This window comes from Vulpes vulpes, chromosome 7 (genome assembly GCF_048418805.1).
Source record: "Vulpes vulpes isolate BD-2025 chromosome 7, VulVul3, whole genome shotgun sequence".
Lineage (NCBI taxonomy): Eukaryota > Metazoa > Chordata > Mammalia > Carnivora > Canidae > Vulpes > Vulpes vulpes.
The window spans coordinates 65989694-66013001 of NC_132786.1; the positions used below are offsets into that span (position 1 = coordinate 65989694).

The window sequence follows — 23308 nt, forward strand, 5'->3', positions numbered from 1 at the left end:
TGTGACTGGAGAAGCCCCATAGCTTCTCGACCATGAGGGACACGATTCATGTGCCCATCCCTCACTGCTCCACAGGGGCCCCTAGACGTGGGGACCACACATCCCATCATGGCTCTACACACGCTTTCCAGGTGGGGCGGGGGGGGGGGGGGCGCCACATTCTAAAAGTGTCCCACCTAGTCTGGTTCCAGGTGGGGCTAGAATGTTTATCACCGCCGCATGTGGGCCACCCAGTGAGGCACCTCCATTCCAGGCTGATCCACATGGGCTTGTCCAGGAGCAGACCATATCTTCTCCTAGAACTCCGTGAGAGCTGCTCCAGTTGGGATCATACATCCTACAACTGCCCCATGTGGGCCCTCCAGGTGAGGACAGTACATTCTAACTCTGCTCCACATAGGCTGTTCCAGGGGGCACCACACATCCCATCATTGCCCCACCTGGGCTGTTCCAGGGGGCAGTCTGGGACACTTCTGTGTACATGGACTCTGTGGTCATGATACATGGATTGTTCTACTTTCCCGGAGGACATTCGACATTTCTGTAGAGTTTGAAGGGAACTTTCCCCCGCTATGGTCTACAAAGCTTCCGAGTCTCCAGCCGTCTCCTATCTTAGTATTTTCAACTGGTGTCTATCTGGTGGAGTCCCTGTACTTCCCCCAGCATCTCTGTCACTGTCTGCTGACTCATGAGGCCTGGCACCTCCCCCAGTATTACTGGGCTGCCCACTCCTGGTTGCTCCACTGTGGGGACACTGTTCATGTCTCTGCTCACTCACCAACAGTACCGTCTTTTCTCTATTCATTTTAAGGCACTCTTTCCTTAAAAGTTAGAGACTGACAACTATGTGTTTAAAGTTGTTTTCCCAAACCTGTGGCTTGCCTTTTCACTCTCTTATGGCCTCTTCAGAGGAATGAAATTCTCAATGCTAGTGTCATCACATATGTCTATCTTGTCCTATTGCATTCAGAGCTTTCAAGTTCTATGGAAGGAATCTTTCCTTACCCGAATCTTCAAACAACTGTGTGTCATCTGAAGGTTTCATGGTTGCTGTCCTACCAGGACATGGCTTTTGGGTGTTGTGTGAATTCCATTACAGTTTAATTTTTTCCCTATTTTAAATGATTCAAGCACCGTTTATGAAAACAACTCCTCTCTCCTTATCGTATAGACATTGCAGTAGAAACAAACAAACCTGCGGTTTGGCAGGAGTCCGTTTATGCAAAACTCTGTTTCTGTTTTGTTTTGACCCCTTGATCTGCAAACTACCCCTGCGTCGAGCTGCACAGATACCGCACATCCATGTGAAAAACAATATCCTGAAGCAACCAGGACAGGATAATCTAAAGTTTAGTTGACATATTTCCAAATATGATTATATGGTCAAGACCTCCCCTATTGGTTTCAAGAAACTGAAATGTCTCCTGCTAAGAAGAACCCCGGACAGTGCCCCGCAAAAAAGCACAGTCACATAACCAAGGTGTGAGATGCTTAGTCTACTTGATGCCTCTACCCGAGCGTGGAGCACAGCCATCATCCTGGTCACCGAGGAACTCTGGGAGGGTTCTGTGCAGGTGCTCAGATGCATGACTAAGCATTAGGACATGACAGCACCGCTCGGGGGCGCAAAAACGGCCCTGTCACTGCACACACACACCCTTCTCATTAAACCTCCATCCGTCCAGCCATGGCTACGAAAATAGAGGCAACAGGATGGCAGAGGTGAAAAGGTGAGGACGAATGCAGGGAGCAGCAGGGCCTATGGGGTGTGTAATGCAATCCCTTCATCACCTCCACACAAGACTCAGTTGGTGGAACTGACCTGCGACGTCCAGGCGGAAGGACACCTTCTGGCCCCCGGCCTCGCAGCTGTACTCCCCGGCGTCGGCCCGCCCCGCCTGCTGCACCACCAGCCTCCTGCTGCAGCCCTGGGCCTCCACGTGCACCCTGGAGCTCGCACTCAGCTTCTTCCCGTCCTTGTACCACGTCACCTCGGTCCCGGCCTGGGCCACCTCGCAGCTCAGCGTGGCGCTGCCGCCCGCCTTGGCCTGCACCTCACTGCGTGCTGGCTGCTCCTTGGCAAACACCAGTGTAGGCTCTGGGGACACAGGGGGACGCATGATCAAAACCATATCTGAGTCAAGATGTAGTACTGGGCGGTGCCGGGGTGGCTCAGGTCAGGATCTCAGGGTCCTGGGATTGAGCTCTGCATTGGGGCGGGGGGAAGCGGGCGGGGCGGGGGGGGGCGGGGGGTTCCCTGCTCAGCAAGGAATCTGCTTCTCCCTCTCCCTCTGCTGCTCCCCCTGCTTGTGCTCTCTCAAATAAAATCTTAAAAAAAAAAAAAAAAATTAAAAGATGCAGCACTGGGGAAGCGGGAGTACCCAGGAAGCTGGGAAGTTCTCCAGGCTGGGCACCAGCTGTGTGGCCCTCAGGCCCACATGGGTCCCTGCTCCCACCGACTCTGTGCCGACAGCCGTTGGTGATGGGCTGGGGGGTAATGAAGCTGTACCTCTATCCCCCGTGTGATGCTTCCGACAGACTGGTGTCACCTTGCTCATACTTCGTCTCACGCAGAGACCCTGAAATCCATGACAGACCTACACTATGAAGTGTTTCTACAGCCCCGGCCTGCTTTGCTATAGAACTTACGCTACCACGTAAAATGAGATAAGAGCACAGCTCCTTTCCTATTCTGTATAAGAAAGTCCACGAGCAAGAAGTGATTAAATTCCAGCATATCTGGAAGAATTCACCCGGCAAGCCTTTGGACTCACACGTGGATTCACAAAGACATTTTGTTACTGGCGCTACATCCCGGCGGGGCCGTTTGCATTGTCTACTTCTCCTAAGATTCTGTTGGAGAGAGGGGAAGAGAGAAAGCAAGCGGGGGGAGGGGGGCAGGCAGAGGGAGAAGGAGACCCCCGTTAAGCTGGGAGCCCGACACAGCTCGATCCTGGGAGCATGGGAACAGGACCTGAGCCGAAGGCAGACGCTTCACCCACAGACCCACGCAGGGAGCCCCACTGTTGACTTCATACATCAGTTTGATTTCCTTTCCTACAACCGCTGGGACAACGTGTCATCACCATTCTGATTCTCTTGCATTAAATGGTGTCAGACTGTCTTAAACAGCAAGTCGAAAAGGCGCACAGCCGCCGTGGCGGTGTCCATGCACGCCCGCGGGGTCATGATCTCCTGAGACAACAGCAGTCCACTGTGTGCGGCCCCAGGGCCAGGGCGGGGCTGCGCTGACCCTCATCCGAGACACGGAACATAAAGACAAAGTCACAGGATTCTCTGAGAACCGGCCCGGGAGGCACAGCTCATGGGCCCCCATCGCAGACCCTTTCTGCCAGTCGAGGGGGGGTCGCCACCACAGCGCTCTGGGTCACAAGTGTGCCCATGGGCTGCGTACTCCTCTCCCTCTCTCAACCCTTGCCTCGGAATCCCACGGAGTTCTAACACGGGATATCCTAACTGGAGACAAAATGATACAGGACGAGCTTTGTGAAGGCAGCTCCCGGACACACGCCTGTTGCACCACGGGTGCTTGGCTACCACTTCCATGCTCACTATTTCCTTGAGGCTCTGCCATGAGCATCTCTCTGGCCTTTGTGCAGAGAGGTTCCATACCCGTGTGCAAGGAAAGAAGCACGCCCAGGACACCTAAAACCTCCATCACAAACACGCAGTGTCGAGATAATTCCAGGGATGACTGGGTGCCCGCGTGCTTGCCCTGGGCACTGGACTCCACACGTCTCTCGATGGTGAGAAACACCCAACGAGGCCTCTGGGAACCACTAGAGCATCCACAGGTGAGGACATCTGGTCAACTATGGCCGGGACACCAAATGGAGCCCAGGTGCCGGACGGCAAAGAACAACCGTGCATTCCGAACGAGTGGCTGAGGGTTGCCCACGAGGGGCCCATTCGCTTCAGTAAACCCTTGCCCGGCAATATCTCTGGGATCAGCCACCAGACAGAAAGTGGCAGCTGGGAGGAAGGGACAGGAAAGCTCCCGGGTCCGTCTGGGCTGTGGGCTAGTGTGACCATCGCCTGTAATCCAGGCTATTCTCCGCGAACTGACCTGCGACGTCCAGGCGGAAGGACACCTTCTGGCCCCCGGCCTCGCAGCTGTACTCCCCGGCGTCGGCCCGCCCCGCCTGCTGCACCACCAGCCTCCTGCTGCAGCCCTGGGCCTCCACGTGCACCCTGGAGCTCGCACTCAGCTTCTTCCCGTCCTTGTACCACGTCACCTCGGTCCCGGCCTGGGCCACCTCGCAGCTCAGCGTGGCGCTGCCGCCCGCCTTGGCCTGCACCTCACTGCATGGTGGCTGCTCCTTGGCAAACACCGCAGAGGGCTCTGGGGACACAGAGGGACAATCAAATACCTAGAATCAGATGAGGGTCTACCTTTCGGATGCCAACCCTAGGATGCCTCGGCCACAAGCCTGCTCTGCTCCTAGCACCCTCTACATGGAGAACCCTACAGTCTAAAGACACATAAAGCAAGGAATTGCTTAGTTCTCAGGATGTGAAGACAAGTCAAATAATTTCCAGGTAGATGAGTGTTACAATTCAGGATTTGGCATTTATCATCTGTGATCCCATAACTCTCCTAACCTATGGAGGCATACCCTATTGCCTGCACGTCAAAGCACAGGTATTTTCAGGGAGAATTTCCTATGCACTGTCACCATCAATGGATTACACCCAAGTCACAAGAACACAGACACAACTTCTAATTCAGCCTGTAGATTCTAGCAAGCCAATCACCATCCTCATAATCAAACCCTGGCCTTAGGACTGGGCATGGTTTTATCAATTTACCTCTTTGCCTTCATGTCACATTACTTCTAGGACCCACTCTGTCACTCTAGACTAAATATTTTTTCCTTTGAACATATATTCATCAGTAATTTTTTCCAGCTAGCTTTTGTGAGTGGTAAATTCTCTTCATTAACTTGCTGAAAACATCTTTATTTCACTTGAACTTTTGAATGATAGTTTAGCTGGATACAGAATTCTAGTTGACTGTTCTCTTCCCCCAGAACATTAAAGATGATCTTCGTTGCCGTTGACAAGGATAACTGTCCTCCCATTGATCTTTGTTTTTCTGTGGTTCACTAGGATGCATATAGCTGGGAATTTATTTTTCCTACATTTCCCATGATCACTTGGAAGTCCTGAAGCTTAGCATTCACATCTTCAACTGCTGCTAAAAGTTCTCTGCATGATGGCCTTCAGACTTTTAACTTCTCATTCTCTCCAGTCTCTCCTAAAAGTCCTTTTGGACATACACCTGGCCAACTGCTTCTCTTCTCTACATCTGTCCTTTTTTTTGTTTCTGTGTTCCACTCTGTGTAACTTCTCCTAAATCTATCTTCCAATTCAGTGATTTTTCTGTCTAATGTGTTTTTATTTCTTCACTAAGTTGTTCATTCTGAATGCTGTGTTTCCCATTCAAGAAGCTTCACTTGCTGCTTCTTTGAATCTGCCTGTTCTTATTATTATTTTACTTTTTTCTTGCTTTTCCAAGTCTCCCATATTACTCATCTTCAGTGTGCTGCTTCATCATATGAGGTCCCTGGGGGGTCTAATCCCAATTTTTTCTGTGACTTCCAACTCTCTTCTATATAGGATTGTTCCTCCGGTGCTTAGATACATTTTATTGTGAGTACATCTGATGTGGCATCCTTTGCCATGTGGCTCTGGTGGTGGGGTAACCCTCCTTGTACTCTTACCATTGCCAGGCACTCCAGGACTACTACTGGCCCGGAGCCCCATTTGTAGGTTAACTTCTCAGTCTGGGGTCCCTAGTATTATAAATTGAAATCTCAATCCCAAGTGAGAAATAGTTTCCTATTTCTTAGAGGGAACTTTTCCCACCTGAGCCAAGGAAGATGTACAAGTCCCCTGTGACCTCCCTGGGCTGCAGGAGATTGCTCTTCTGGTCCACTTTTTCTTTAATGATGTAGTTCTAGAAGGTTTCCATCTCTTTATGCTGATCTCTGCTCCACTTCCTATTTGTTCTCATGCCTATTTGCAAGCTGGTAAGTCAGACCCAGGTCCCTGGGACCCAAACTCCCCGCAGCAACTGTGCACCAACTCATCATGCACTGCTTTAGTTTCTTTAGTGCCTCCTCCTCTCTAGCACCTCGAAATGTCCCTTTTTTTCTCCTTGCCAGTCCATTAAATTGACCTGACTTTGTTACATTCTGCCTAACATTTTGAGATGTCCATAGTGGGAGAGTTTTCAAACTATAGAAGTCCACAGTACTGCTGGAACCTGAAATCCAGAGGGGGTGCTTTTAACTCTACCTTTCCAATTTCAACTACTAGAGACTCTGCTTTGAGAACACCTCTCTATTTTCCCAATAGAAGTCAATGAAACTCTTGATTTTGGACCTGCACATCAAAGCATAGGTATTCTCAGGGAGAATTCTTTATGTTATATCACCAAGAATGGGCAATATCCTGAGTTACAAGATATTTAATTGAATTTTTAGTATTTTTGAAATGCACATAGCCAAAGTATAGACAGTTTTATTTTTATGCCTCAACCTGTATTTTTCATGGAGAAAAACATAAAGCATCCAGCTGACTTTCACCTGGGGCAGGCAGCTGGATGGAGTGATGATCCAACAATCTGTGCAGTGGCTAATAGGGGCTGTGATCAGCCTTCATGCCACTGGGTTCTCCCTCCAACCTTCCAGGCCTATATGGTCCCAGCTCCCTCAGGATCCCAGGGCTAGGTCCCATCATCACCCACTCCTTCCACAGTACTTCTTCCCCCAGTCCCTCCCACCACCAAAATGCCAACAAATCCTGAATATCTATTCCCAGATCAGCATCAACTGAGTACCATGTCCAGACAGCCAACCACCCCCCAGAAATCCCAGGCTAGTTTGTTACCTGCTCCTCCCAGTGAATCTGCTCCTATCCACATGCCACATCTCAGATGGTGGCCCCTCAGTCTATCAGTGCTCAGTGTTCACCTAAGCTTGTAAGACTCACCTATGCCTACTGTTTCTCAGCCCACACCCACCTGAGCACCACTTCATACATTCATACACCCTCTCTGTCCCTTCAACCACCACCTCTATTTGACCCAGACACCTCCAGAGGCAAAATCTCTGCAGTAAGATGTCTCCAGTGGCCAAACAGATTAAGTGGAGTCCACATGCTTCTTGTGGATGTGATGTTCACATGAGCTCCTGCCATATCTGCCCTTCCAGCCAATAACAGCCTTATTTCTGGAATCATGGCCTCTCTATAATTTTTCCACCCCTTCAGGCTACCACCAGAATTCAGCAAATGGATGAGTCCTCACAAGCACTACCATGTGAAAGCAGAGAACACCTCAACCACACAGCCAACCATCATCCTCAGCAATGGCCAGCTGGATACACACCTTTCAGACTGTATGGTGAGGCACCTGCCACTCATTCTGTGGCCCCAGATTCACCTGCATCCTCAAGATAAGATTACACCAAGTCTCTTATTTCTGATGTTCACTTCACAGGAATCCTCACAGATTAACCTTGAAGGAAATTGTGTCTCTTTGATATTCATGTCATAAAATCATTCCTCATCACACTGTGCGTGGGTATGTCTGTGTATATATGGGGGGTATGTATGTATGTATGGGTGTATGTCCATGTATATATTTATGTATTTCTATGCATGTGTTTAAATGTGTATGTGTGTATGTATATCTATGCATGTGTTATGAGAATATATGTTTAAATGTACATGCATGTATGTTTCTGTGTATGTATGTTTATGTGTGTGTTAAAAGGTGTGCTGGGGTGTATATATGTCCATGCATGTGTATACGTGTGTTGTGAACATGTATATGTGTCTGTGCATGTGTGTGTGCACACATGAATGTATTTAAATTGCACACATGTATGTGTGTGCATGTTTGTGTGTGCTTGAGATGGCATGCCACTGGCTGTGCTCAGGAAGTATGTGGACTCTCCATAGTCACCCTGACTGCACAGCTGAGCCCACACCATGAGGCCCCCAGATACACAGTGGTTTACCTTCAAAATTGACCTGATTGAGTTACAAATATCACCACAAGGATACCTAGGATTTGTCCCACACTAGAAACACCAAAGTTTGGGTCCATCTACATAATTACAAAAAATTAGAATACATATTTTTACAAAAACACCTGTGGTTAGTCCCAGTTTTGGGCACAAATACTCCACCCTATCTCAGTCACCAAATATAGCCACAGGGCCATGGAGCTGGTTTGAAGGTTCTCAAAGTAAGCAGCAGCAGGCAGATTGGGGAGGAAAAAAAAAACAGAATTCAAAATCCACCAAACAAAAGTGAGTCTACCTTTTCCCCCTTGTCTACACACAGGGCAGCTCAACATCCAGAAGTAGTCCCCCGCTCTCCCCCACAGCATAGGGAAGAGAACCCCAAATGCTCAGAGAGAATAGAAGACATCTCATTTTTTCTCCATGTTCTCACACCCTAGCCCATGAAGATTAGAGACCCCTAGAACACTGGGGGAGGGTGAAGAACATTGTTCTCCAACCAAAGGAGGACCCACAGATCTTTCTTTTTTCCATCCTCCTACTGATGTATGTCGGACCATGAGAGAAGCAAGCACCAGAACAACATGCTTAGAGCTCCACCTTTCCAACTAAAGAACTAAAAAAGATGACAGAGGATCTAGAACATGACGTTGTCCAGGAACACCAGGGCTCACCCTTGAGCCACATGTGAGTGGATCTGACCCCAACCAGCAGACCAAAGACTTTGAGCTCTAAAGGGGGGTATGGTCCCTGTCCAGAACTACACTAACCACTAGGTAAACACATTCAGGACAAACCCAAATGGCACTTCAGAGCCTCTGTAAACAAAATAACCCATGGGAGGCTGGCAGGAACCCATAGCTTGAACTCAACAAAGCTTATTTCCAGCTTAAAAAAAATCAACACTAGACATAAAGAAGACCCAGGGTTTCAAAATATAGTAATCAGTATATCCACAATGCCATCCAAAACAGTGCCCTAAAAAAACAGGAAACTCGCAGTTCACATGCTTGGGAGAAGACTATTAACAAATACCAATGTCAGAATGACACAGGTGCTGGAAATATCTGACAAAGACTTTAAAGCAGCTATTACAAAAATGTTCCAAGAAGTGAAAGCAAATACCCTTGGAAGGATTGGAAACACAGAAACTCTCAACAAAGAAGGACAAGATATAAAGAACCAATGTACCTTTTACAAGTGGAAAATAAAAAAATGGGAATAATTCACTGAACAGGCTCAGTAGCAGAATCAGTAGACAGAAAAGCTACTGAACTTGAAGATAAGTCAATGAAAATTAAGCAATCTAAGTAAGAGAAAGAAAAGGAATTTTAGATAGAGCTTCAGGGATCTATGGAATGAAACTGAAAGGACTAAAATTCATGTCATTGATCCTATAAATAGAGAAGAGTATATTTCAAAAAATATTTTCAAGAAACAATGATTGAAGCCTTTTCAAATTTGGTGAAAAACATCAACCAGATTAAAAGAGCCCAGCAAACTGCAGACACAATAAACCTAAAGAAATCCACACCCAGACACACCATTTCAGAGTCACTGAAAACTAAACAACAAAGACTCTTGAAAGCAGGAAGAGAATACAAACACATGATTTTCAGGGAGACAATTTGAATGACTGAATATCTCATCAAAAAATAGTCACCATCAAAAGAAAGAGCCAGAATTCTGTATCCAGCAAAAATATCCTTCAGGAAGTAGACTGAAAGTCAGTAACAGAAATATGGAAGTAAAATCTCTAAATAGTTGGGAATCAAACAGTACACTTCTAAAAATACAGAAATCAAATTAGTCTGAAGGTAAATTAGGAAATATTTTAAACTGAACAATGAAAATAAAAACATATCAAAATGTGTAGGATAAAGTTAATACTTAGGGAGAAACTTACACCATTAAATATTTATAATAGACTCCTGATGTACCCACAGCTGATACACTGTCTATAAACCTGGTCACAGTCTCCCCTCTCTGAACCAGACACACGTGAATTTGGACCAGATCCTGCAGACTCTCCCTGACAACACCCCCACCCCCTCCCTTCTCTTCTCCCCTCTGCTCCCCTGTCCCTCAGGCTTTGGTTTCTCAAAAAAAAAAATTATAATAGAAAAGAAAAAATTTCAATCAGTAATCCATTTTTTTCCACCTTAATAATTTAAAAGCAAAATAAAGGGATCCCTGGGTGGCTCAGCGGTTTGGCGCCTGCCTTTGGCCCAGGGAGCGGTCCTGGAGTCCCGGGATCGAGTCCTGCATTGGGCTCCCAGCTGGGAGCCTGCTTCTCCCTCCTCCTGTGTCTCTGCCTCTCTCTCTCTCTCTCTCTCATAAATAAATAAATCTTAAAAAATAAAAATAAAAAATAAAAGCAAAATAAACCCAGAGCAAGCAGAATGAAAAGTAATAAAGATAAGAACAGAAAGCAACTAAATTGAAAAAATAGAGAAAATCAACGAAAACTATATATGGTACTTTGAAAAGATCAATAAAATTGATAAATCTCTAGCAAGGCTAAAAAAGAAAAAGGAGAGATGATCTAAGCTAACAGGGATGCCTGGGTGGCTCAGCGTTGAGTGTCTGCCTTCAGCTCAAGGCATGATCCCAGGATCCAGGATCAAGTCCCACATCAGGCTCCCTGTGGAAGCCTGCTTCTCCCTCTGCCTGTGTCTCTGCCTCCCTGTCTCTCTCTCTCTCTCTCTCTCTCTCTCTCTCTCTCTGTATGTCTCTCATGAATAAATAAATCTTAAAAATACGTGTATATATATACATATACATATATATATGCATATACATATATATATATATATATATATATATATATATATATATGCTAACAATATCAGGAATGGAATGAAACATCACCACAGATGCCCCTGACATTAAAAGTATAATAAAGGGGGGATCCCTGGGTGGCTCAGCAGTTTAGCGCCTGCCTTTGGCCCAGGGCATGATCCTGGAGTCCTGGGATCAAGTCCCATGTCGGGCTCCCTGCATAGTCTGCTTCTCCCTCTGCCTGTGTGTCTGCCTCTCTCACTCTGCGTCTTTCAGGAATAAATAAATAAAATATTTAAAACAAAAAAAGTATAATAATAAAATTTTAAATAAAATATTTAAAACAAAAAATATATAATATAATAATATAATATAATAATAATTATAATATAATATAATAATAAAATTTTAAATAGAATATTTAAAACAAAAAAAGTATAATAACACTACAAGAAGCTCTATGCACACAAATTAAACAAACTTGATGAGACAGAACAATTCCTCAAAAATCACAAACTACTAAAATTTGCCCAAGAGGAAATAGGTAATCTCCATAATTTAATCACTATAAATGAAATGCTTTCAAAATTTAAAACTTCGAAAGAAATAAAAATTTAGGTCAGGATGATTTCACTGGTTTCATCAGGGAAATAACTAAAAAAAGAAATTTAAAAAGGAAGAGAAGGGGAAAGGAGAAAAAATGAGTGGGAAATATCAGAAAGGGAGACAGAACATGAGAGACTTCTAACTCTGGGAAACGAACAAAGGGTGGTAGAAAGGGAGGTGAGCAGGGGGTGGGGGTGACTGGGTGATGGGCACTGAGGGAGGGCACTTGAAGGGATGAGCACTGGGTGTTATGCTATCTGTTGGCAAATTGAACTCCAATAAAAAAAAATTAAAATTAAATAAATAAAAAATAAAAAGGAAGAGAAATCACATCAATTCTACACAATCTCTCACAGAAAACAAATGAGAAGGGAGCCCTCTCCAAGCCATTTTGTTAAGCCAGCATTACTCTGAGGACAAAACCACACAAAATCATATATGAAAACTACAAACCAAAATTCTTCAATAATATAAATACAAATATACTCAACCAAATGGCATCCCATTGAATCAGAAACATGTAAAAAGAATAACACACCATAATCAAGTGGCCTTACTCTCAGGATTGCAAGGCTAGTTAAATATTTTAAAATCTAAAGGAGATGTCAGCAAAAATGGTAAATTAACAACTTTTCAAAAAATGTGTAAAACTCTCCACCATAAAAGCAATTAAAACCCTTGCAAAAATTGTTGGAATCACCTTTTTTTCAGGCTCTGGAAATTAACCAAAGGCATATAGCAATCTATGGAGCATATATTCCAGGAAAACAGCTGAACAGTAAGATCATCAAGATTTGTGGTGTTTTAACCTACTGAATTTTCATACATGCCTCCCTATCCCTGGGGTAGTCTGGAAAACCAATAGTCCACAGTCACAGTGAAGAATGGCAGCCTGAGGGGGACAGAATGGGGCAAAAGCCCCATTCCCCGAGAACTGTCATTATTTGACCTATGTGGTGATTCACTAGAAAATTCCAGTCATTGAAAATATCAGTGAGGGTGACAACACATGAGAGACACCTAACTCAGGGAAATGAACAAGGGGTAGTGGAAGGGGAAGTGGGCAGGGGGTTGGGGGACTGGGTGATGGGCAATGAGGGGGGCACTTGGCGGGATGAGCACTGGGTGTTATGCCATATGTTGGCAAATTGAACTCCAATAAAAAAAAATTTTTTAAAGGAAAATTCCACTCAGAAGACTGACTTCCCTCCTGCCTTCCTGCCTTCCTTTCTTCCTTCCTTCCTTCCTTCCTATCCAAGCCTGAACAGAAGCTCACTCAATGCAAATAGCCTTTTCCCCCAATAGCAGTTGTTGAAACCATCACAAGCAATTACTGAATATCATGGCTGCCCAAGGTGGTGGATATCAGTTGGGCAAACAACAGGCTAACTAAACAGCTTAAAAGGAAATGCTGTAGAATGATGTCCATAGAGAGCTATGGAAAGCTCTGGCACATTCCTAGAAGGTCATACATATACATACACTCAGGAATCACTTGAGAAGGTCCTAAATTCACACACTGGACTAATCTTGAGGAAGTGGAAGCATGACATAAGGGCAAATATGGAGTTGTAAACTGCCTGGCTAACTGGTATATGCATGCACCAACACCCATACAAAAGCCCACAGAAAAAATTGAGAGACTTACTGGTTACAGGCATCTAAAGTCATCACTGTAGCTGACCAATAAGCTAACCAATCAGAAATTTCAGTGGTTTACACAGTACAAAATGCAGACTCCACAGAGGTAGTTCAGAAAAGTGACTGAACACACAAACAACAGCAACAAAAACAAACAGCAAAAGGTTGGACAATATGAACTCAAGATCCCACATTATATTACTTAATATTCCACTTGTCAACAAAGAATTACATGACATGCCCATTACAGGAAACGAAGAAGTCACAATGAGGTCCCTGAGAATGTCCAGATATTGTCTCACTAAACAAAGTCTTTATGTCAGCTGGTTTAAATATGTTCAGAGAACTAAAGGAAACCATTTCTCAACAAATAAAGAAATATATGAGAACAATGTCTCACCAAATAGAGAATACCAATAACAAGATAAATTTCTTTAAAAAAAAAAATTGAGAACCGCAAGAGGGGCAGTGGAGTTTCCAGTATCCTGGAGTCACTAACAGAGGAAGTGCACCCCGGGGTACAGTGCCCCACATACCACGGCTGATCTTGGTAAAGGGCAGGAGCGCATGTCCAGCGGGGCCTTGGGGAGAAGTCAGTCCATCAGGCAGGGGCTCCAGATGGAGGGGGCTGCACTCTGTTGCTTTTGGGAGCCGGGGCCCTGGGAGCATGATTCCAGTAGCACAGGCCCTGGATCCCAGGGCGCCGGGGACACAGCCCAGATTCCTGCATTCCCCCGAGACATGCGAAGGTAGGGAGGACACAGGACAGCAAGGACTCTCCTGCCGCCAGATGCCCCCAAGCTGTGCAGATCAGTGCCCCACACCAGGAGCATCCAGGCCAGTGTGGACTGGGAGACTGTGATAGTTATAGTGGAAGCAGACTCCAGAGCTGGAGAGCTGGCCACCACCAGTGTTGTTGATCCTCCTGGTGTCATCCTGTGCCTGGGACGGAGCAGGGCCGCCAGAAGACAGGGGCCTCACAGGATAAACAGCTCCCACTGAGCCGTGCACCTGTCAGGGGGCCGGCATCTCCCCCAGGTGAGCAACTGAGAATCAGCACAGCAGACCCTCCCCCAGAAGACTAGCTGGAAGGACAGGGGAAGAGCAAGTTCTTGGCAGAGCAGCTCTGGAAAGCTCCAGGGAAAGTGGAGGGATTTACAGGGTACAGAACCAGAGGGTACCCCTCTCTTTTTTTTTCTTCCTTTTTTCCAGTACAACTCGTTTTTAGCCACTCTGCACTGAGCAAAATGACTAGAAAGAAGAACTCACCACAAAAGAAAGAATCAGAAACAGTACTCTCTCCCAAAGAGTTACAAAATTTTGATTGCAATTCGATGTCAGAAAGCCAACTCAGAAGCACAATTATACAGCTACTGGTGTCTCTGGAAAAAATCATAAAGGATTCAAGAGACATCGTGACTGCAGAATTTAGATCTAATCAGGCCGAAATTAAAAATCAAGTAAATGAGATGCAATCCAAACTGGAGGTCCTAACGATGAGGGTTAATGAGGTAGAAGACAGAGTGAGTGACATAGAAGACAAGTTGATGGCAAGGAAGGAAGCCGAGGAAAAAAAGAGAAAAACAAATAAAAAGACCATGAGGATAGGTTAAGGGAAACAAATGACAGCCTCAGAAGGAAAAATCTATGTTTAATTGGGGTTCCAGAGGATGCCAAGAGGGACAGAGGGATAGAAAGCATATTTGAACAAATCATAACTGAGAACTTCCCTAATTTGGGAAGGGAAAAAGACATTCAGATCCAGGAGAAAAAGAGATCCCCCCCTAAAATCAATAAAAACTGTTCAACACCTCGACATATAATAGTGAAACTTGCAAATTCCAAAGATAAAGCGAAAATCCTTAAAGCAGCAAGAGACAAGAGATCCCTAACCTTTATGGGAGATATATTAGATTAAAAGCAGACCTCTGCACAGAGACCTGGGAGGCCAGAAAGGGCTGGCAGGATATATACAGGGTCCTAAAAGAGAAGAACATGCAGCCAAGAATACTTTATCCAGCAAGGCTCTCATTCAGAATAGAAGGAGAGATAAAGAGCTTCCAAGATAGGCAGAAAATGAAAGAATATGTGACCACCAAACCAGCTCTGCAAGAAATATTAATGAGGATTCTGTAAAAGAAAGAGGATGCCCAAAGAAATAATCCAAAAACAGGAACTGAATAGGTATTATGATGACACTAAATTCTATCTTTCAATAGTAACTCTGCACATGAATGGGCTTAATGATCCCATCAAAAGACGTAGTCCTTTTACAGACTGGATAAAAAAGCAAGACCCATTTATTTGCTGTCTACAAAACACTCATTTAAAACCTAAGGATACCTTACAGCCTGAAAATGAAAGGTTAGAGAACAATTTACCATTCAAATGGTCCTCAAAAGAAAGCTGGGGTACCAGTATTCATATCAGATAAATTAAAGTTTATCCCAAAGACTGTAGTAAGAGATGAAGAGGGACACTATATCATACTTAAAAGGTTGATCCAACAAGAGGACCTTAAATCATGAATATTTATGCCCCTAAGGTGAAAACTGCCAAGTACATCAATTAATAACCAAAGCAAAGACATAGATAATAATACACTAATACTGGGAAATTTCAACACGGCATTTTCTGCAAATGACAGATCTTCTAAGCACAATATCTCCAAAGAAACAAGAGCTTTAAATGATACACTGGACCAGATAGATTTCACAGATATCTACAGAACTTTACATCCAAATGCAACTGAATACACATTCTTCTCAAGTGCACATGGAACTTTCTCCAGAATAGACCACATACTGGGTCACAAATCAGGTCTGAACCAATACCAAAGATTGGGATCGTCCCCTGCATATTCTCAGACCATAATGCCTTGAAATTAGAACTAAATCACAAAAAGTTTGGAAGGATTTCAAACACGTGGAGGTTAAGGACCATCCTGTTAAAAGATGAAAGGGTCAACAAGGAAATTAGAGAAGAATTAAAAAGATTCATGGAAACTATTGAGAATGAAGATACAACCATTCAAAATCTTTGGGATACAGCAAAAGCAGTCCTGAGGGGGAAATACATCGCAATACAAGCATCCATTCAAAAACTGGAAAGAACTCAAATACAGAAGCTAACCTTACACATAAAGGAGCTAGAGAAAAAACGGCAAATAGATCCTACGCCCAACAGAAGAAGAGAGTTAATAAAGAGTCTAGCAGAACTCAATGAAATAGAGACCAGAAGAGCTGTGGAACAGATCAACAGATCCAGGAGTTGGTTCTTTCAAAGAATTAATAAGATAGATAAACCATTAGCCAGCCTTATTAAAAAGAAGAGAGAGAAGACTCAAATTAATAAAATCATGAATGAGAAAGGATAGATCACCACCAATACCAAGGAAATACAAACAATTTTTAAAAACATATTATGAACAGCTATACGCCAATAAATTAGGCAATCTAGAAGAAATGGACTCATTCCTGGAAAACCACAAACTACCAAAACTGGAACAGGAAGAAACAGAAAACCTGAACAGGCCAATAACCAGGGAGGAAATTGAAGCAGTCATCAAAACCTCCCAAGACACAAGAATCCAGGGCCAGATGGCTTCCCAGGAGAACTCTATCAAACGTTTAAAGAAGAAACCAGGGATCCCTGGGTGGCGCAGCGGTTTGGCGCCTGCCTTTGGCCGAGGGCACGATCCTGGAGACCCAGGATCGAATCCCACATCAGGCTCCCGGTGCATGGAGCCTGCTTCTCCCTCTACCTGTGTCTCTGCCTCTCTCTCTTTCTCTCTGTATGACTATCATAAATAAAAAAAAAAATTAAAAAAAAAATAAAGAAGAAACCATACCTATTCTACTAAAGCTGTTCCTAAAGATAGAAAGAGATGGAGTACTTCCAAACTCATTCTATGAGGCCGGCATCACCTTAGTTGCAAAACCAGACAAAGACCCCTCCAAAAAAGGAGAATTATAGACCAATATCCTTGATGAACACAGATACAAAAATTCTCAACAAGATACTAGCCAATAGGATCCAACAGTACATTAAGAAGATTATTCACCATGACCAAGTGGGATTTATCCCCAGGATGTAAAGCTGGTTCAACACTCATAAAGCAATCAATGTGATTGTTCATATCAGCAAGAGAAAAAACAAGAACCATAGGATCCTCTCAATAGATGCAGAGAAAGCGTTGGACAAAATACAGCATCCATTCCTGATCAAAACTCTTCAGAGTGTAGGGATAGAGGGAACTTTCCTCAGCATCTTAGAAGCAATCTTGAAAAGCCCACAGCAAATATCATTCTCAATGGGGAAGCACTGGGAGCCTTTCCCCTAAGATCAGGAACAAGACAGGGATGTCCACTCTCACCACTGCTATTCAACATAGTACTGGAAGTCCTAGCCTCAGCAATCAGACAACAAAAAGACATTAAAGGCATTCAAATTGGCAAAGAAGAAGTCAAACTCTCCGTCTTCACTGATGACATGATACTCTACATAGAAAATGCAAAAGCCTCCACCCCAAGATTGCTAGAACTCATACAGCAATTTGGTAGGGTGGCAGGATACAAAATCAATGCCCAGAAATCAATAGCATTTCTAGACACTAACAATGAGACTGATGAAAGAGAAATTAAGGAGTCAATCCCATTTACAATTGCACCCAAAAGCATAAGATACCTAGGAATAAACCTAACCAAAGAGGTAAAGGATCTCTACCCTAAAAACAATAGAACACTTCTGAAAGAAATTGAGGAAGACACAAAGAGATGGAAAAATATTCCATGCTCATGGACTGGCAGAATTAATATTGTGAAAATGTCAATGTTACCCAGGGCAATTTACACGTTTAATACAATCCCTATCAAAATACCATGGACTTTCTTCAGAGAGTTAGAACAAATTATTTTAAGATTTGTGTGGAATCAGAAAAGACCCCAAATAGCCAGGGGAACTTTAAAAAAGAAAACCATACCTGGGGGCATCACAATGCCAGATTTCAGGTTGTACTACAAAGCTGTGGTCATCAAGACAGTGTGGTACTGGCACAAAAAAGGACACGTAGATCAATGGAACAGAATAGAGAACCCAGAAGTGGACCCTGAACTTTATGGTCAACTAATACTCGATAGAGGAAAGACTATCCATTGGAAGAAAGACAGTCTCTTCAATAAATGCTGCTGGGAAAATTGGACATCCACATGCAGAAGAATGAAACTAGACCACTCTCTTGCACCAGACACAAAGATAAACTCAAAATGGATGAAAGATCTAAATGTGAGACAAGATTCCATCAAAATCCTAGAGGAGAACACAGGCAACACCCTTTTTGAACTCGGCCACAGTAACTTCTTGCAAGATACATCCACGAAGGCAAAAGAAATAAAAGCAAGAATGAACTATTGGGACTTCATCAAGATAAGAAGCTTTTGCACAGCAAAGGATACAGTCAACAAAACTCAAAGACAACCTACAGAATGGGAGAAGATATTTGCAAATGACGTATCAGATAAAGGGCTAGTTTCTAAGATCTATAAAGAACTTATTAAACTCAACACCAAAGAAACAAACAATCCAATCATGAAATGGGCAAAAGACATGAAGAGAAATCTCAGAGGAAGACATAGACATGGCCAACACGCACATGAGAAAATGCTCTGCATCACTTGCCATCAGGGAAATACAAATCAAAACCACAATGAGATACCACCTCACACCAGTGAGAATGGGGAAAATTAACAAGGCAGGAAACCACAAATGTTGGAGAGGATGTGGAGAAAAGGGAACCCTCTTACACTGTTGGTGGGAATGTGAACTGGTGCAGCCACTCTGGAAAACTGTGTGGAGGTTCCTCAAGGAGTTAAAAATAGACCTGCCCTACGACCCAGCAATTGCACTGCTGGGGATTTACCCCAAAGATTCGGATGCAATGAAACGCCGGGACACCTGCACCCCGATGTTTCTAGCAGCAATGTCCACAATAGCCAAACTGTGGAAGGAGCCTCGGTGTCCATCAAAAGATGAATGGATCAAGAAGATGTGGTTTATGTATACAATGGAATATTACTCAGCCATTAGAAACGACAAAGACCCACCATTTGCTTCAATGTGGATGGAACTGGAGGGTATTATGCTGAGTGAAGTAAGTCAATCGGAGAAGGACAAACAGTGTATGTTCTCATTCATTGGGGAATATAAATAACAGTGAAAGGGAATATAAGGGAATGGAGAAGAAATGTGTGGGAAATATCAGAAAGGGAGACAGAACATAAAGACTCCTAACTCTGGGAAATGAACTAGGGGTGGTAGAAGGGGAGGAGGGTGGGGCTGGGGGTGAATGGGTGACAGGCACTGAGGGGGACACTTGATGGGATGAGCACTGGGTGTTATTCTGTATGTTGGTAAATTGAACACCAATAAAAAATTAATTTACTAAAATAAATAAATAAATAAAAAAGAAAACATCCATGCAACCCCCACCCAGGTGAAGAAACAGACCACCTCTGAAGCCCCCTGGTGTTCTCCTTCCCTTCACTACACACTCTGTCCTCTCCAAAAATACCATGATTCTGACTTCTAACATCACAGATTACTTTGGCTTGGCCCATGATCTTTCAATGAACAGCTGTTTTACACAGAGTTTAGTTGCTCAGACCTAAAAAATAAATGTGAATTGGAATGAAATGGGGAATTAAGACAGCATATCCCCAAAGAAATCCCATACCATACCATTAAGGTCTATGGGGTCTTCCCTCGGGAGTGATGAAAATTGGGACTAGTTGAAGGTGGGGATTATACAACATTGTGATGTACTAAATGCTACTGAAATGTTTGCTTTAAAATGGCTAATTTTGTTATGTGACTTTTACCTCAAAAAAAAAAAAAAAAAACTTCATCCCTTAAAAAAAAAAAAAAAAAAAAGAAACGACAAATACCCACCATTTGCTTCGACGTGGATGGAACTGGAGGTATTATGCTGAGTGAAATAAGTCACTCAGAGGAGGACAAACATTATATGGAGAAACAGTATATTTCTTTTTTTTATTTCTTTTTTTGGAGTTCAATTTGCCAACATATAGCATAACACCCAGTGCTCATCCCATCAAGTGCCCTCCTCAGTGCCTGTCACCCAGTCACCCCCACCCCTTCCACCTCCTTTCCACTACCCCTTTGTTTGTTTCCCAGAGTTAGGAGTCTCTCATGTTCTGTCACCCTCTCTGATATTTCCCATTCATTTTCTCTCCTTTCCCCTTTACTCCCTTTCACTATTTTTTATATTCCCCAAATTAATGGACGTGGATGGAACTGGAGGGTATTATGCTGAGTGAAGTAAGTCAATCAGAGAAGGACAAACATTATATGGTCTCATTCATTTGAGTAATATAAAAATTTGAAAGGGAATAAAGGGGAAAGGAGAGAAAATGAGTGGAAATATCAGAAAGGGAGACAGAACATGACAGACACCTAACTCTGGAAAACGAGCAAGGGGTAGTGGAAGGGGATTTGGGTGGGGGGATCGATGACTGGGTGATGGGCACTGAGGGCGGCACTTGATGGGATGAGCACTGGCTGTTATGCTATATGTTGGCAAATCAAACTCCAATAAAAAATATGCAAAAAAAAGATTTTATTTTTTTCATGAGAGTCAGAGAGAGAGAGAGAGAGAGGAGAGAGAGAGAGGCAGAGACACAGGCAGAGGGAGAGGCAGGCTCCCTGTGGGGAGCCTGATGCAAGACTCAATCCTAGGACCCCTGGATCATGCCCTGCCAAAGGCAGACGCTCAACTGCTGAGCCTTCCATGTGTCCCAACAAGATAGATTTCTAAAGGCAAACAGAAATTCTAGATTTGAAAAGTATAACTAGAATTAAAAGTTACTAAAGGGATTGACATCTGATTTGTGCAGATAGAAGAAAAAATCAGCAAATCTGAATGCAGGTCTCATGAAATTACCCAGTCTGAAGAGCAGAAAGTAAAAGGAATGGAGGAAATCAACAGAGCCTTAGTTGTCTGTGGGGCAACATATGCACAAGAGGGTTTTATAGGGAGAAATGACAAAAAAGGGGCACAGAGAATATGTAAGAAAGAATGCTCAAAAATCTCCAAAATTAACGTTCAAGAAGCTCAACAAATAATAGGAAATGTAATTACACAGATAAACATAAAAGCCAGTATTACAGCATTCTTAGTTTGTAGCTCTTCATTTTTTTACATGACTTAAAATACAAATGCACAAACAATAATTAGAAAACCACAAAGTTAATGGACTAAAGTTAGTGTATACAGACATAACTTTTGATGATGAAAACATAAAGCCATCCGTTGTATGGGGCACAGAACTGTAAAGGAGCAGTTTTTAGTTTAAACTAAGATGGCATAATTTTAAACTTGAATATTACAAAGTAATGATATCAACAAAAACAACTCACAGGGAGACCAAACTACATGAAGTGAAAACAAGCAGATTAAAGAGAGAAACAGATACACAATAATAGTCGGAGACCTCAGTGCTCTGCTTTCAGTAATGGACAAACAGACAGGAGCTTGGTAAGGAAAGGGCAGCATACGCCAAGTAGACCCAGCTGTCTCTGCAGAACTCTGCACCCAACCACAGCAGGAGACACTTTACTCAAGCGCACACAGGAGGTTCTCTAGCACAGACCACCAGTTATCCCAGGAAATGAGTCTCAATAAATGTAAAGATATTGAAATAATACAAGTATCTTTCCCAAACACAGTGGAATAAAGCTAGAAGTCATTAATGGAAGCAAAGTGGAGAGGTGCCTGGGGGGGCTAAGTCGGTGAAGCATCTGCCTTTGGCTCAGGTCGTGATCCAAGGGTTCTGGGATGGAATCCCATGTCTGGCTCCTTGCTCAGTAGGGAGCCTGCTTCTCCCTCTGCCCCTTCTCTCCCCTCCCCACTCATACTCTCTCTCTCCCTCAGAAATAAATAAATAAATAAATAAATAAATAAATAACAAATCTTTTTAAAAAGAAGGAAAACTGGAAAATTCACAAGTCTGTGGAAATTCAACTACACACTCTTAAAGAAGAATTATAAGGAAAATTAGAAAATATTTTGAGATAGACAGAAATGAAAACACAACAGACCAAGACTAATAAGGTGCAGTGTTTGGAGGAAAACTCACAGCTATAAATTATAGGCCTGTGTCAAAAAACATGAGCACAAATCAATAACCCAATTTCACACCTTAAGAAACTAGAAAAAAAGGAGTAAGTAAAACCCAAGGTTAGAAGAAAGGAAATGAAATCTCAGCTGAGATGAATGAAACACAGAATAAAAAAACCAATAGAAAAAATGGGAGATGTTTGAAACAACCAACAAAATTGACCAACCATTAGCTAGACGGACACAGAAAGTTAGATGACTTGGATTATTACAACAGAATCAATGCAGGGACATCAGCACAGACCTTACACCATGGACAAGTGCATGGTAATGAGTTGGACGATGAAGATGAAATGGACAAACTCACAGAAACACACAAGCTACCAAAACTGACCCCAGAAGAAACAGAAAGCCTGAACACACCTACAATAAGTAAAGAGATTAAGTAGGTAACCAAAAACAAAATGAGAGGGACACCCGGGTGGCTCAGTGGTTGAGTGCTTGCCTTCAGCTCAAGGCGTGATCCTGGAGTTCCAGTATCGAGTCCCACATTGGGCTCCCTGCATGGAGCCTGCTACTCCCTCTGCCTCTCTGTGTCTCTCATGAATAAATAAATAAAATCTTTTAAAACATAAATAAATAAATAAATAAATAGGCAGCCAGACTGGAAATAAAGTAGTAAAACTAGCTGCACATACAGGTGACACCTTTTTGTATCTAAAATAAAAATCCTTAGGAATCCACAAAAAAAACAACATGTGAATAAACCAGTTCAGCAAGGGTTTAGGACACAAGACCAATATTCAAAAGTTCACTCTATCTCTGTGTATTAGTGATGAACTATCCCAAAATAAAATTTAAAAACAATTCCATTTAAAGAAGTATCAGAAAGAATAAAATACTTAGGGGATCCCTGGGTGGCTCAGCAGTTCAGCATCTGCCTTCGGCCCGAGGCATGATCCTGGAGTCTCAGGATGGAGTCCCGCATCAGGCATCCTGCATGGAGCCTGCTTCTCCCTCTGCCTGTGTCTCTGTCTCTCTCTCTGTCTCTGTCTCTCTCTGTGTGTCTCTCATGGATAAATAAGTAAAATCT

General features: G+C 43.4%; 1 protein-coding gene across 14 annotated transcripts in view; it reads right to left on the minus strand.

Moving 5' to 3' along the window:
* The window catches only part of OBSCN (obscurin, cytoskeletal calmodulin and titin-interacting RhoGEF), a 130846-nt gene that overhangs the window by 94738 nt on the left and 12800 nt on the right, over positions 1–23308 (minus strand). For all 14 annotated transcript variants that reach the window (XM_072763960.1, XM_072763961.1, XM_072763958.1 and 11 more), the window contains 2 exons: positions 4088–4363; positions 1823–2098 (listed from right to left, as the gene is read on the minus strand). In XM_072763960.1, the coding sequence (XP_072620061.1) occupies positions 1823–2098; positions 4088–4363 (552 nt within the window). The remainder of the gene's footprint in view (positions 1–1822; positions 2099–4087; positions 4364–23308) is intronic.